This window comes from Nannobrachium achirus (genome assembly GCF_963921795.1).
Source record: "Nannobrachium achirus genome assembly, chromosome: 6".
Taxonomy (NCBI): Eukaryota; Metazoa; Chordata; class Actinopteri; order Myctophiformes; family Myctophidae; genus Nannobrachium; species Nannobrachium achirus.
The window spans coordinates 64,525,139-64,540,533 of NC_137815.1; the positions used below are offsets into that span (position 1 = coordinate 64,525,139).

The 15,395-nt window shown below is 41.9% G+C and overlaps 1 protein-coding gene across 1 annotated transcript in view; it reads right to left on the minus strand.

The window, feature by feature from the left end:
• LOC308286729 (vitamin D3 receptor B) overlaps positions 1–15,395 on the minus strand; it is a 71,866-nt gene that overhangs the window by 42,907 nt on the left and 13,564 nt on the right. Inside the window, exon 3 of the mRNA XM_080727847.1 lies at positions 399–546. Coding sequence (XP_080583973.1) covers positions 399–544 — 146 coding nt within the window. The 5' untranslated portion in view covers positions 545–546. The remainder of the gene's footprint in view (positions 1–398; positions 547–15,395) is intronic.

Sequence of the window (15,395 nt, forward strand, 5' to 3'; positions counted from 1 at the left end):
ACTCAGATAATTGTGATTAATGATTTAATTGTGTTTTTGTGTTTGGCTTGTAGGCTTTGAAGTTGCACATGGCAGATATGACACATAACCTAAATATACACAGAACTTACCGACATATTTGACAACTCTATACTTAAAAAAGAACATTCATAGTGGAAAGCTATGAATGTTGCGACGCGATGCAACGCGATGCGACGCGACGCGTTGTGAGCTTGTAGATCTGCTATATCCACTATTTCTGAAAATGTTTGTAAATATATGATCCATTTTTCAACATTCACGATTGTGACGATTATTACAAAATATTTGTGACAGCCCTAGGCAGCGCATGTCGGTGGGTGGCGGCAGCACATTTTACAGTCGTGCGCGTCGTCGGGGGTCTTGTTTGTTTGTTGTACCTGAAGAAGCCTTTGCAGCCTTCGCAGGTCATGGCATTGAAGTGGAAGCCGCTGGCTTTGTCGCCGCACACGCCGCAGATCCGCGGCGCGTTTCTGTCAAACTCATCAGGGGCCAGAGTGGAGGTGCTCACAGCCGTAGTCTCCATCACTACAGAGAGAGAGAGAGGGGGAGAGAGAGAGAGAGAGAGAGAGAGAGAGAGAGAGAGAGAGAGAGAGAGAGAATGGAAAAACAAACAGGGGCAGGAGAGAGAAGCAAAGAAGTGGATGAAATTGACTCCCGTTTACAGAAACTGTTCATTATTCCCCCCCCCCCCAAAAAAGAAAATCTTTGGATGCCGAGTCAAAACATTTGAAGTCTTTTATGAAAGGAATATTATAATCTTGGAAATTTCATCTGTTCTTTGTTACATATCGGGGGAGAAGTTACCAATTACGACCTTAAAAGTTAAAAATAGTCATAGTCATTATTCACACAATAGGACCAATATCGTCGTTGTCGGGTGGAAACCTTGTATCTCCAAGTTTCAAATTTGTAAATTCTTTCGCGAAGCAAAGCCCTGCTTCATCGTACAATGCCGTCGCACAAAAGCAGTGAAAACAGCCGATCTACTGTGTGCTTGTAGATCGGCTGTTTTCACTAGTTTAGTTAATTTTTTTTAAATGATAAATACAAAACGAACGGTTTTGGACATACAAGGTTTTCACGCGACAACGACGACGATATGCTCTGCGTTTCAGTCCATTGTTTGTATCTTGCACAGATTTATTGAAGGCGGAATACAGAGAAGGACAACACATTTTGCAGCCCTGTTTTCCCACTCAGACCAGGCTTTGTGTCCACTAGTCTCTCCTGGCAAGATTTAAGTCCTCTGACTGTCCTCCCCCTGCCGGTGGACTCCATTCCAATCTGTTTTGTCCCGAGAGCCTAGGAACTAGGGATGGGACGATACGCCACATTATCGTTTATCGCGATAAAAAAACACTCACGATAATCGTATCGTGGAGATTTAATTTTATCGTGATAACGTCTTCCGTCATGCACTGGGATTAATTCACCTTTTACTCGCCGAGCTGCATATCCGGTACCACTTAAACCCTCTAGAATTGGTAAAAGGTACTTTTAACTTAATTTACGTACTTGATACAGTCTTTTTTTTCCCCACTCTCTATCAAATGTCTTTGCCCAAAAAATAGCCGATCTACAAGCTCACAACGCGTCGCGACGCGACGCTTGTATATCGGCTATTTTTTGGCAAATGTTCCGCCCAAGGATACAATGGATTTTGATTATCGCGATAATATCGTAAATCGCGATTTATTTTGTCACAATAATCGTGATATGACATTTTCATATCGTCCCATCCCTCCCTACTAGGAACTAGTGCCACACGAGGCAAGTGGAAAAAAAGAAAAAAAAGTATTCGACTCTAAAAATGCAAGGTCTGGGTTACATTTGATTATATAGCGCACCGAGTATCTATTACACTTAACAGCCCTACAAGGGAGAGAAGAAGGAAAAAAAGAATATCCAGTCACCGCAAGGCTAGCATCCTCATAAACAAACAATCACTGTCCTCCTCGGTACAAAGCCCCCTCTTCTCCCTTCTTCTCTTTCCTTCCACGGCGGAGGGAAAGGATAAGGATGATGGGAAGACAGAGAGCAAAACAACACCAATACCAATCCCTACAAACACACAAATCACAGCCCACGAGGTATCAGGGCCTCGCTGAATTATTTAATACATTTAGACCGGGTAGACGCATTATTTTACGCTTTAACTATTAAAAAATAGCAGATCCACAAGCTCACAGCGCGGCACCGAGTGCCGCGCTGTGAGCTCGTAGGTCTGCTATTTTTGAAAAAATCGTGAACATTTGAATTTCTTTTACACGATTTTGTCTTCTAAATCCGTCTAAGGTTTTTTTTAAACACATGTTTCTACTACGTCAGTGGGTTCTCAAACTCTTTCATGTCAAGGACCCCCTAGAATTATATGTAACTAGCCCTTACCCGTTCAAAGATATGAGCTCCGAAATGATGTGCAGTGTGTGGATTATGGGATGTGCACTGTGCACACGGTATATGAGGGATGGAAAGTAACTTTAACTGGTGCTTGCATGCTAATATGTAGGAGCATCAATGTAAGAAATACCCGTTCCATTTAACGGCTACAGAGATACTGTGTACCGACGCCGCCTGCCCGCCTGCACACACACACACTCCCCCCCCCCCCCCCCCCCCCCCCCCGTGTGTGTGTGTGTGTGTGTGTGTGTGTGTGTGTGTGTGTGTGTGTTTGTGTGTGATTGTGCATGGCCTGAACAACAGCGCCCCTCCCTTAACATGTGTGGTCACAAAAGGTACTGTAGGCTAAATAGATATAGATACACCATAAAAATGCAATTATACAGCATACGATTTGTGAAAGTGACAAACGGGCTTCACAGTTATGTCAGGTGTGTTCATATGCTGATGGTGATGCGATTTCAGATCAATTGCTCCAGCCACTGAGGAGAAACGCGGTTTCAGACAGACACTCAGACAGACAGACAGACATTCGGAAAATTATATGTTAGATTGGCCGCCGACCCACGTCTCAAAATATTCAGGGACCCCCCAGAAGCAAATATTTTGAGTTACAAACGTTCGGGGGTGCTCTCCATTCCGACAGGTCTCCATTCCGACATTGACTTCTTATTGTCGGAGTGGCAACACTTCCATAGAGGTTAGGGTTAGCGTTACGGTTAGGTATAGGGTTAGTGTCGTAATGGAGACATGTCGGAATGGAGACATGTAACTACAAACGTTCGCTTTAAAAATACATATATTCAAACATTTTCATGATTTTTCAAGAATAGCAGATCTACGAGCTTGTATATCTGCTATTTTTCAATAGTTAAAGCATTCAATAATTCTAGGCCTAAATGCATTAAAACGTGTTGACAGGCTGCTCCATCACTTGCATCTGATTATGAATTCCAGTCTTTCAAAAACTCTGAAATCTTTGGTGCAAGGCATAAAAGTAAAACACTGTGCAACACTATGTTGTTCTGTGTAATTCTAGCTTTGTGAAAGGATAAAAAACTCAAAAAGGCTTTAACGTTAATCGCAGTTGTACACTTGATTAGGCAGAACTGGTCAGTTTTATACCACAGGTTACTGTCATCTGCAATGGCCTCCGTAACATTTGGTTGCAGTGCTCTATATCAGTAGTTCCCAAACTTTTATCCCCCCGACCCAAACTAGTGAAAACAGCAGATCTGCAAGCGCACAACGCGCCGCTTTGCTCCGCGTTGTGCGCTTGCAGATCGGCTATTTTCACTACTTCTTAAAACATCTGTCTTCTAAATGCATGGAGTTTCCTAGGGGTTTCTTTGAATTCTTCATGAAATTACTGAAAAAAATCATATGATTTTAGTTTTTGATCCATCAAAAAAAAAGCTTTTTTGGGATTTCTTTTTTTTTTTTTTGAATAATGATAATTTTGAAACAAAACATAGGAAACAAAGGACAAGGGGACCCATAAAAATCTGTCTGCGACCCACAAATCCATTTGTGGGACATCTAAATTTAACTACAGGTGGAATTTAGCTCAGGAGGAACTATTTATATGAGACAGCTTGTTGTTTTGATATTCCTCCGTGTTGCGTCGCATCGTTAGCACAGATAAAAAGAGCTGCCATTTTCTAGTCTTTGGAATTGCCGTGTTATCAGAGCATGAGAAGGCAAATTTGCCTTGTTGAGTTTGTCAACATGAGGCCCAAAGGTTGTGCCAATAAAAGTCAATGATGCTATTGAGGCTGAAAAACTAAGAATCAAAACAGAGATATGTACCACACACAGGGCCTGGTGGAAAAAAAAAAAAAAAAAAACAGCTGATGATCAAAGAATTGTCATCATAGTAGGGCATTCACCAAATATCCGAATATCAAAGTCACTATTCGACGTTGTTCACCAAAGTCGAATATTCGCTTTTTTTTTCTTTTTTCTTTAAATAATATATACCGGTAGTTTATAAAGCTTGACTAGATAGGAAGTCATAAAAATGAGTTGTCAGTGCCCCTGGTGGATGAATTTGTATACCAGGGGTTCTCAAACCTTTTTAGGTCGTGACCCCCCAAAATAAACATATTTTAACTGGGGACCCCCAACTTGACAAGCACTTGGATTTGTAGGTGTGACTCTGTTCCGCAGATAAATATTGTGAAAATAGCAGATCTACATGCTCCCAACGCCTCGCGTTGCGAGGCGTTGTGTACTAAAAATCAGTAAATCACTATTCGTGAATGCCATACATCATAGCGATGATAAATCACTACTGTCCCATCAGAAACACATTCCAGGAGTCAAGAATGTTGTCGGTGTCGACTGTGCTCAGAAAAACTCCACATTCTACCAGAGAGGCTACACGGCAAGGTACAAATAAACCACACAAACAGGATGGGTAGGTTACAAGTCACAGGTCTCTCTAGCAGGCTATGAAGATAATGAAGATAACAGAGCTAGATAGATTTTATCAAAATAAGTGTTGTTTACTTATCTCTAATTGATAGATTATTGTTATGATCGCTAAAATCGATGAGTTCGATTGATTGTTGCGTCCCCTATTCCCATATCCATAGGATTTGATCTTGTCTTTTGAGTTCTGCAAACATGTCCTTTAGAACAGTGTTTCTCAAAGTGGATTCCAGGGACTCTGTGGGTTCCTTTTAGGGGGTCTAAATTGAGCCATACAAGTCTGTAACTCTGACAGTGTTACAAATGGAACCAAATGAACCCTAACGGGTCCATTTGGTTCCATTTGTACACTGTCAGAGTTAAGGGGAGGTACTTGAAATGTATAAGTTTCAACTTTGAGAAACACTGCTTTAGATCATACCTAACTGAACTTTTGCCAGGGTAATGGCAAGAGGAAAGCGAATGAGGAAACAAATACATCTATGATCTAATCTGCACACCTACTCTAGCATAGTGGGTGTGCTATGGACAAGGCAACACTACGACAAGTCATGGTTCTCTGCCGTTGTTGAAAACATCTAACCTGACTTGCGTCAGATGGTGGCAGTAGTGCGTAGGCTACCGCTCTACTTTACCATCTGAGATCTCTCGGGCAGACTCGATGTAAGGGGCGGGCCATTTTTTGAAATTCTTTAGCAGGTGATTGGATGTGGCCGTCTCTCTGTCACAGTCTGGGAGTGCCAACTCCAACCACTCATATTGGCCTGTCTGCATCCACGTGGTCTGCAATCAGACTCTATTGGCTCAGAGCCGCTCAGAGCCCGCCAGTAGCTGCCGCTGATTGGTCCGGCCCGGGGCTTTACGAGCGTTATCAACTCCCACCGAGAGATCTCAGATGGTAAAGTAGAGCGGTAGCCTACGCACTACTGCCACCATCTGACGCAAGTCAGGTTAGAAAACATCTTCACTGTACGACATTCCGAACTTTCTCAAGCCTTATTTGCCATCCTGTGAACTCAGATCCTCAGGCAATAGTAGGGCAGGAGAGGTGGTTTTTCATGATTCTGAATCCATTGCAAGCACATTTTGTGTAGCATGGTTTTGTGATGAAAAGTGATGACTCATCACTCCCCACAGTTTTGTGGAGTCTATTTTTAGCCCAAGGAATGTTTTTCGTGCTAAACAAATGCTTGCAATGGATTGAGAATCATGACAAACCACCTAATTAGACCCCTCACATGCTACTTAAAGAAGATTTTTTTGGGGGGTCTTTTTTTCCTGTATAGTAAGTGAATGGGTAGGTGCAAGAAATCATTAAAAATGAACCCAATGGGACATTAGCTGACCACGGCAACAAGAAGAAATCATAACTTTGACACCATAAGGGTCCTAATAAAAACAGGTTTCGAAAAAATGTGGCTCGGGGGCTGTTGGAGACTCTCTCCTGCCCTGCTACAAAGGACTGCTGAACGTTCCAGCTTGCAATTATAAAACACAAGAGGTGAGCGTGCCTTCGCTTTTAGAGCCCCGACACTTTGGAATGCCTTGCCCGAAAATATATATACGGCTTGCTGACTCTTTGCCCCGTGTTACTGTAAATCCCTTCTGAAACCTCACCTCTATAGAGCTGCTTTCAACCCAGGCATTGACACTAAGGCTTGCCCACCTGCCCCCGGCAGGTAAATAAAACTTTGGGGCAGGTGAAGTTTGCTTTCAGGTTGCCCGACTGGGCAATTGCTCATTTGAGAGGGGACACGACCGTCTATAAACAACACAAGATATCCGTCTAAACACCTGAACGTGGCCATAAAAAAATATATAAAATGACAAAGTGTGAAACCATAGCAATCATAACTACCTAGGTATTTGGATTTGGAGGTATTGAGGTATGATTACAAATTGTTATTGAGTTAAATTGAGTGGTAATTAAAATCTTACCTATCATTTTATAATGGACGATTTTCTTTTTGGGCAAGTGTACATGACCTTTGGGCAAGTAGAACATGACCTGTACTTGCCCGACGGGCAAGTGCCTCTTAGACCTTAGTGTCAACCCCTAGCACTCTTGATCTTCATGTATTTTAGCCTGTGGTATTTTAATTAATTTATTTCATTTTCTTTTGTGATGCGTTGTTGTTGTCTTTGCACTGTGGATTCTTCTTGTATTATTGATTCTTCTGTCAAGCACTTTGTGACATTGTTCTTAAAAAAACGCTATACAAATAAAGTTTATAGTTTAAGTTTATAGGTTTATATTATTATAACCGATGGCAGCATAAGGAGAATACATTCTTCAGTGTGTCAGAGTACCCATTTGCTCAAGTAGACAATAAAAGTCTCCAACCTCATTGGACAGTGTTTCATAGAGTAAGACAATGACCCAAATATCAACAAGGAGTTTCGCAGGGCATAAAAAATAGGAAACCTCTTTGACTGGTCAAGGAAATCAACCCAACCTGAATCCAATGTGTTCCATATGTTGTTGTAGAGCTGAATTACAGCAAAAGTCTGTGAAACGAGCAGGAGCTTAAAATGGCTGCATTACAGAGGCATGGCAGAACATCACCACCGTAGATAGATACCTACTACAGCCCGACCAATGTTATCGCCGATATATCAGCCATTATTTGCATTTTTTTCATATGTGTCCTAGGGCATTCACCAAATATTTTTGTAGGTATTACATTTAATGTGACTCGATTCCGCAGATAAATATTGTGAAAATAGCAGATCTTTCAACACATTACAGGCGAACTTTTCAAAAAAGTTCGATAATAGCATACACAACATACACAGTGTGAGCTTTATCTGAATTACTGTGTTGATTATTAAGTGGTTAAAGATCAGTTTCTGTGTGTATTTTATATTTACTTGTTTGCTTGTTCATTGTATTATTAAAGTTGAAATGTTGTTTTCATATATTGAAGGAAATGTAATCTATCAAAAGTTTTGAATAAGTTACAAGTTCTCAAATAGAAACATTTTTCAAATGGATTAGGAAAAGGCTCCAAAGTCGGGATCGGACACAAGATTATACCATCATTTGGGCTCTAAAATATACTGCTACTAGCATCTGAGGATGTTTACTGGTCATGTGACTCTCTAGGTCGTCCTCAGACGAGCCTTCCATTACTACTTATTTTACACAGAATTAACTCGCAGTTCAAATACAAATGCTTAAGAAATAGGCTACAGTAGTAACAGAACGAATGGAGAGCACTGCATCACACACAACATATTGGTACAAGGAAAGGTCCACGAAAAGACACAAAGACCATGTTTTGCAGAATAAGACAGCAAGACAGTCGGGGCCACATAACTGGAATCAGAGAGGGGCAAATATTTGTGGGGGGGAAATGGTCAGCAGATGGTTTGAGGTAGAACTTCGCTAAACAGAATATGGACAGGCTTCGATATTCAAGCCACATCAATGAGCTCCCGGTGCGATCTGTGTGATGAAGAGAGACAGCTCCAGTCAGCGCAAGAGAGACCCATTTCGTACATTCTCAGAGTTAAATTAACAGTAACCCTCATGCATTTGCAGTGCGCGGACACAAAGAATGATAGTCATTTGCTGTGACACGGACATGGCAGCTTGAATCAACACCGTAGCACGGACTTGACAGCTACACACAACATTTTAATAGCACTCGTTAAGACATGAATTGTGGCTGCCGCTCGCCCGCTGAGAGAGGCGTAAGTTTATGTAAGCTGTGTATCCACGAGTTACACTTTTGTTATGGTGACCAGCAGCTAGCCTCTTGTGACACAGAGTAGCCATTGGGTCAGGGTGTATCCACGAGTTACACTTTTGTTATGGTGACCAGCAGCTAGCCTCTTGTGACACAGAGTAGCCATTGGGTCAGGGTGTGTCCCGTCCAGTGCTTCTCTTGTTTTCCCAGATTGTTTCCATGCACGCGTATGTCGTGAGTAGGGATGGGACGATACGCGATGTTATCGTTTATCACGATACAAAACACTCACGATAATCGTATCGCGGAGAGTTAATTTATCGTGATATCGTCCTCCGTCATGCACTGGGATCAATTCCTTTTATTTGCCGAGCTGCATATCCGGTACCACTTAAACCCTCTAGAATTAGTAAAACGTACTTATAATATACGTACTCGATACAGTCTTTTTTCCACTCTCTATCAAATGGCTTAGCCAAAAAAATAGACGATCTACAAGCTCACAACGCGTTGTGAGCTTGTAGATCGGCTATTTTTTGGCAAATGTTCCGTCCCAGGATAATTGATTTGGATTATCCTGATAATATCGTAAATCGCGATTTATTTTGTCACAATAATCGTGATATGACCTTTTCGGGTGCATCTCTCCACTCCGACATGTCTCCTTTCCGACATGTCTCCATTCCGACACTAACCCTATCTCTAACCCTAACCCTAAACCCCTATGGGAGTGTCGCCACTCCGACAATAAGAAGTCAATTTCGGAGTGGCGACATGTCGGAATGGAGAGAGCCTCCCGACATTTTCATATCGTCCCATCCCCAGATTGTTTCCATGCACGCACGTGTGTCATGGGTTTTTCAACCTCTGTCCATGCAAACCCAGGCTCACCTTTCCTTGAGTCACCACCACCAGTCCACCTACACATCCCTGGTCTCTCTGTGAGCGCAGAGGTAAAGTACACACAGTAGAGCCAAAGGTCCTGTGGAATGACTGCACACTAAATGGGCCACGGAGGGGCCACTTTAGGGCAGGCACACCAGTCCAGCAACCTTGAATAACTGCCGAATAAAAGACCATAAATCAAACATTAACGCATTTAGAGCGGGTACGCATTATTTTGTATTACTATTTTGTGCTTTGACTATTCAAAAATAGCAGAGAGCGCTGCGAGCTTGCAGATCTGCTATTTTTTTTTTTTATCGTGAACATTTGAATTTTGACCCGATTTTGACCCGATTCCATCCACCTCTTTCCGCGGGAATTTACTGGAGAATTTTTTGCACCACACGTCCGGTTAACAGCAGACACACAAGCTCACGTCGCGTCGCAGATGCAGCCGTTGTGAGCTTGTAGATCACACTCAGCTGCGGCGCCGGAAGCTCCGTGCAACTTCTGCGCAATGCACAATGGGATGTTGGAAAGTGGATAAGTGTCTTCTAAATCCTTCTACGATTTTTTTTTCTTTTTTAACACATGATTCTACGTCAGTGTTTCTCAAACTTTTTCATGTCAAGGACGCCTAGAATTATATGTATTTGGCCGCCGACCCCCGTCTCAAAATATTTTATATCAGACAGGGACCCCCCCAGAAGCAAATATTTGAGTTACAAATGTTCACTTTAAAAATGAGATATTCGAAGATTTGCACAAATTGTAATAATTTTTCAAAAATAGCAGATCTACAAGCTCGCAGCGCGGCACTCGGTGCCGCGCTGTGAGCTTGTATATCTGCTATTTTTTAATAGTTATAAGCATTCAATAATTCTAGGCCTAAATGGATTAATGAGATGAACTTTTTGTGTACAAATATAAATCCACATCAACTTAGTTACACGGCTGGATGCAACTTTAAGATAGGGCTTATCACCGGCGTCATTAAGATAAGCCCACCAGGCTATTTACTATAAGATAACACTTTCCACATACCGGTAGGTGATGTAATATTAATGGGCCCAGGGTTCAGATTTCAACCGATCCATACGGCCTACTACAAAAATAGCCTAAATTAGCCTACTGGGAAAGACTGTGGCACTATTTGGAGCGCGTGAATCAAAACAGCACCCCGGTTTCGAAAATGGATCAAGGGGGGAGCGCTTGTTTTCGGTGGAGATGACGGAGGCACGCCGGCGTTATATTATAAACACAATCTGATCTAGCAATCATGACATAGGCTATTTATTATAATCACTAATTCACTATGAAGTGTCTTTAATTATAATTAAAGTAAACATAGTCAAATAACAAACAAGGACAAATTGTTCTGCCAAACCAAAATGCCTAAACTACTGTAAATGTAGGCCTATTATAACTATGATTAATTAGTCCCAATTATTAAGTATAATACTTGACCTTATAAATATAGAATGTTTATGATTGTATATGTTATGAAACATCGCATAGTCGAGCGTTGTGAACTTGTGACGGTCACATGAGCCGACTCAGCGCCGTTACAGACTTCTGTGCCGTTATGGACAGAATAGTAAATCTTCAGCCCCCCGAATTTCATCACCTCCGCGCGATCCAGGGGAACACAACGGAGCGCTCCCTACCTCCGGTTCAGCCAATCACAAGCTTCCACTGGCGATACCGGGTTGCTGTTTTGATACACGCATTTGGAGCTTGTATGAAAGCACCAACGTTGGAAAATCCAAAACAGGACATTCCCAATGCAAACAGGATGATTGAGTGGAAATACGGGTTTTGTTTCAGTCAGGATTTTTTACCAAGTTTCCTGTCTCCACCCCCAGGTAGCGGCCTCTTAGGGTCAGTGGTTCTTAATAAGAGATTTCGTGGGAAAACAGCATCTGCGTAGCACAACAACAAAGTCTCACAAACACAGTGATGCAAGGAGGCCCTCCAGGGCCTGCGCTGAGATTCTGGGAGGGGCACGGCAAAATACTTTATGTCAATTTGACTCAGTGTAACTCAGTGTAAAAACGGACCCTTGGGTATTTCACTGTGGTACATGCTCAACAAATAGAACACATCCATTATCTGACATTGGACCAGCTGTCTACAGCTTTGCTCAACACATTAAATATGCTCTTATAACATATTACTGTATCTTATTAAAGCATGAACATGTAGGACAGGCATTCTTTGATTTGCTATTGCTGATGTATTTGGGCTTGTAATTACATTTACTTTTTATTTACATTCTCTTTATATGGTGAATTTGAACACTTTCATAACATATTACTGTATGAATATGTAGGATAGGCATTCATAAGCTTTATAGCTTCAGCCTATTCCTTTTTGATCACCTCAAACAGTGCTACTGTTCTCTTATGCTATTGTGGATGTAAGACTTGTATAAATTAGAGGTGGATATTGGCAAGATTCTCGCAATTCAATATGTATCACGATACTTGGGTCACGATGCAATAGTATCACGATATATTGCGAATCTTTGCGATACGTGCAATACTATTGCGATATATATCAACTTTAAAAGCTGAAGGTGCTGCTCTAATGTCGTTGTTTTTGTTGTTCGCAGCCATTTTCTCGAGAGACCTCACTCACTGAACCTGAGAAGAGAAGGAGCTACTATAGTACAGCAACATCTAGAGGCAGTGGAGTGTCAGGACCGGACTTCTACCATTGGTTCCTAGGCACGGGAACATATTTTATTTTCCTCAAAGTATCGCGATACTACTGCCTGAAGTATCGATACACTATTGGCAAATAAACTACTGCAATGTATTGCCATATCGATTATATTGGCCACCCCTATAAATGTATGCTTGCTACTGTGAGTTGATCAAATAAATTAAACTAAAATAAAGAAAGTTTTAGACTGCATACGCTTAGCAGCACGGAATATAATTTTTCACGATAAATTACAGGAAATTGGCACAACAACAGCACAACATGTCTCTAGTGCTGTTGCAAGTGGACCATTGAGTCATAATAGTCATTTATAGTCTATACTTTGTTGACGAAACATATGGCTTGCCCGTACTAATACTAAATCATCGACCGATCAGAAAAAGTCAATGATCTGTGATTCCACAGAGCCACGACAGGCCATTACACTAAATGTACAACAGTAAAACAGACTCTAAATAATTAATTGGGTTATTAGACCAGATCTGTACCCCATTCCTGTTCCTGGCAAGCAGCTGTAAAAGGGAGGGCTCTAGGCTTTCATCAGGGGTGTCGCACCAAATTCTGGGCCCTGGGTACAAGGAGGATCCACTCACATTTTGTGCTTTAACTATTGAAAAATAGCAGATATACAAGCTCACAGCGCGGCACCGAGTGCCGCGCTGCGAGCTTGTAGATCTGCTATTTTTGAAAAACCCGTGACAATTTGTGTCTTTGAATATTTCAAATCCTTCTTAGGTTTTTTTGGAAAACCTATGTTTCTATGTCAGTGGTGCTCAAACTTTTTCATGTGAAGGACACCCAAAATGATATGTATTTGGCCACGGACCCCCCATCTCAAAATATTTAGTTCCAGGGACCCCCCCAGAAGCAAAAGAGTTACAAACGTTCGCTTATATAAATATATATATATATTCAAAGATTTGCACACATTTTCACAACCCAAAAATAGCAGATCTACAAGCTTGCAGGATGGCACTCGGTGCCACGCTGTGTGCTTGTATATCTGTTATTTTTCAATAGCTAAAGTATAAAATAATTAAGGGCCCCTCCACCTTGGGCCCTATAGTGACTCAGTCCCACTTTACCCCCCCTTTAATTGTGACGCCCCTGGCTTTCATGGCATCACTCTCGCTGGCTTCATATGCAGATAATGTGTGTGGGGATTTAGGCAGCATCCATCACAGCCTGCTATTGTGCTAATGATGCAGACTATTATTTACAGCACACCCCTCCTGCATGTGTGATGGCAGCATGAGCCCTGGGGCTACAACCATAACACTGTGGTTTCACTTTCAGATTGCCTTACAACAGGGTTTGACTCCTGCATCACCGCGGGTTTACGTACGGGGTGTGGATTTGGGTCTCGTCCAACTGACTTTTAATAGAATTTGTCAAGGATGCCCACAACAGTTCCTTGATGTGAAGAATCTGACACTGGTCGATTTGAAGCTTTTACCCCAGCATTATTATAGCCTCTTCATACCACTCGGAAAAAACAGCAGGAAATACTGTGTTTGCTGCAATGCAGCAAGGAGGCAGTTCAGTCAATGCAAACTGATCACATTATAGCCTGAACACCTTGCTTACAACTTGCATTTCATCCGCCTTCATAATCAAAGCCTCGCTGCGTGTCCCTGCACAACAATGGTTCTGGCTCTGACTAAGAAGAATTCACAGCATGAAACCAGCTTCCAAATGAAGAGGATTCCATTTTAATGAAGTTAAGAGATCCAAAACCATTCACGATCAAGGTAGCGACAAACTAAACAAATCATTTTTATATTAACGATTTGAACCCTATAGCGTCCATATTCGGAGAATTCTTGCCAAAAATAGCAGATCTACAAGCTGTGAGCTTGTAGATCGGCTATTTTCGGCAAAGAGGTTTGGTGTAGAGGGGAAAAAGAGCAGACTAAAGCTGGTTGCACACTGCTGCGTTTTTCGTTGCGAAATGCGTTTTTCAGGGCAAGGAGAGAGAGAGAGATAGAGAGAGCAAGGGACCGAGCGGTGTGCGAAACGGGCGGCAGTGTGCAAACGTGACTGACATAACGTGAGGTTGATTGTTTTATTTGCGTGCTCCGAAATTCACTCCGATATTCGGCCCGAAAAACGCAGCAGTGTGCAACCAGCTTTAGAGATCCAAAACCATTCACCATCAAGGTAGCGACAAACTAAACAAAACGTTTTTTATATTAACGATTTGAACCCTATAGCGTCCATATTCGGAGAATTCTTGCCAAAAATAGCAGATCTACAAGCTCACAACGCCTCGCAGCGCGAGGCGTTGTGAGCTTGTAGATCGGCTACAAGATCGGCTACAAGCGATCTAAGCGAGGTTTGGTGTAGAGGGGAAAAAGAGCAGACTAAGTACAGAGTAAAAGGTCCAAGTTTATTAGGTAATGACGGCTCGAGTGGTTAAATATCTGAAAACACAAATTGACATGACATTGTGCCGTCAAGCGATGAAACTATATGGAATCTATGATAAGGTTGTGGGGGTCCCTCCCTGCTTCATCATGTCTCTCTCAACTAAGGGGTCCTTCCTTGGCCTGAAAACGTTGAAGACCCCTGGACTAAGTGATATACATATAGCGTGATTGCACTCTTATTAGACGTCACTGACAGGGTCTGACACACTAACGGTTCTCTGTGGATCGCAGCTCAAATCTAGGCCAAGGAGCTGGAAGGGAAAGAGGGACAGAGGAAGAAAAAACCGTGCAGGGAGGCTCATGGTAATCCCTTTAGTAAGTCAGTGCCATTAAATATTACACGTTGAACGATACGATTATGACGATACGCAATAAAATCGTTTATCGTGATAAAAAAACACTCGCGATAATCGTATATCGTGGAGATTTAATTCATCGTGATATCGTCCTCCGTCATGCACTGGGATCAATGTATATTTAAGTTATTTATTCGTTGCAGTTTACAGTTTACAGTTTAGGCATTTAGCAGACGCTTTTAATCCAAAGCGACTTACAATAAGCAGATACAACATCGCAATAATAAACAAGATAATAGGTCAGTACATTAACAGCAATATAACAATGTAAATGGATATCTATCTAGAGAAAAACACAATATAATCAAGTTCTGAAGAAACCTAACAAACAAATGTTAACTAGCTTCATGTATGGTCATTGATTTTACTGTAGTGCTAAGGGTTTAGGTGGAGTCTGAAAAGGTGAGTCTTCAGTCCACGGCGAAAGGTAGCGAGTAGGCCTGGGGCGGTAT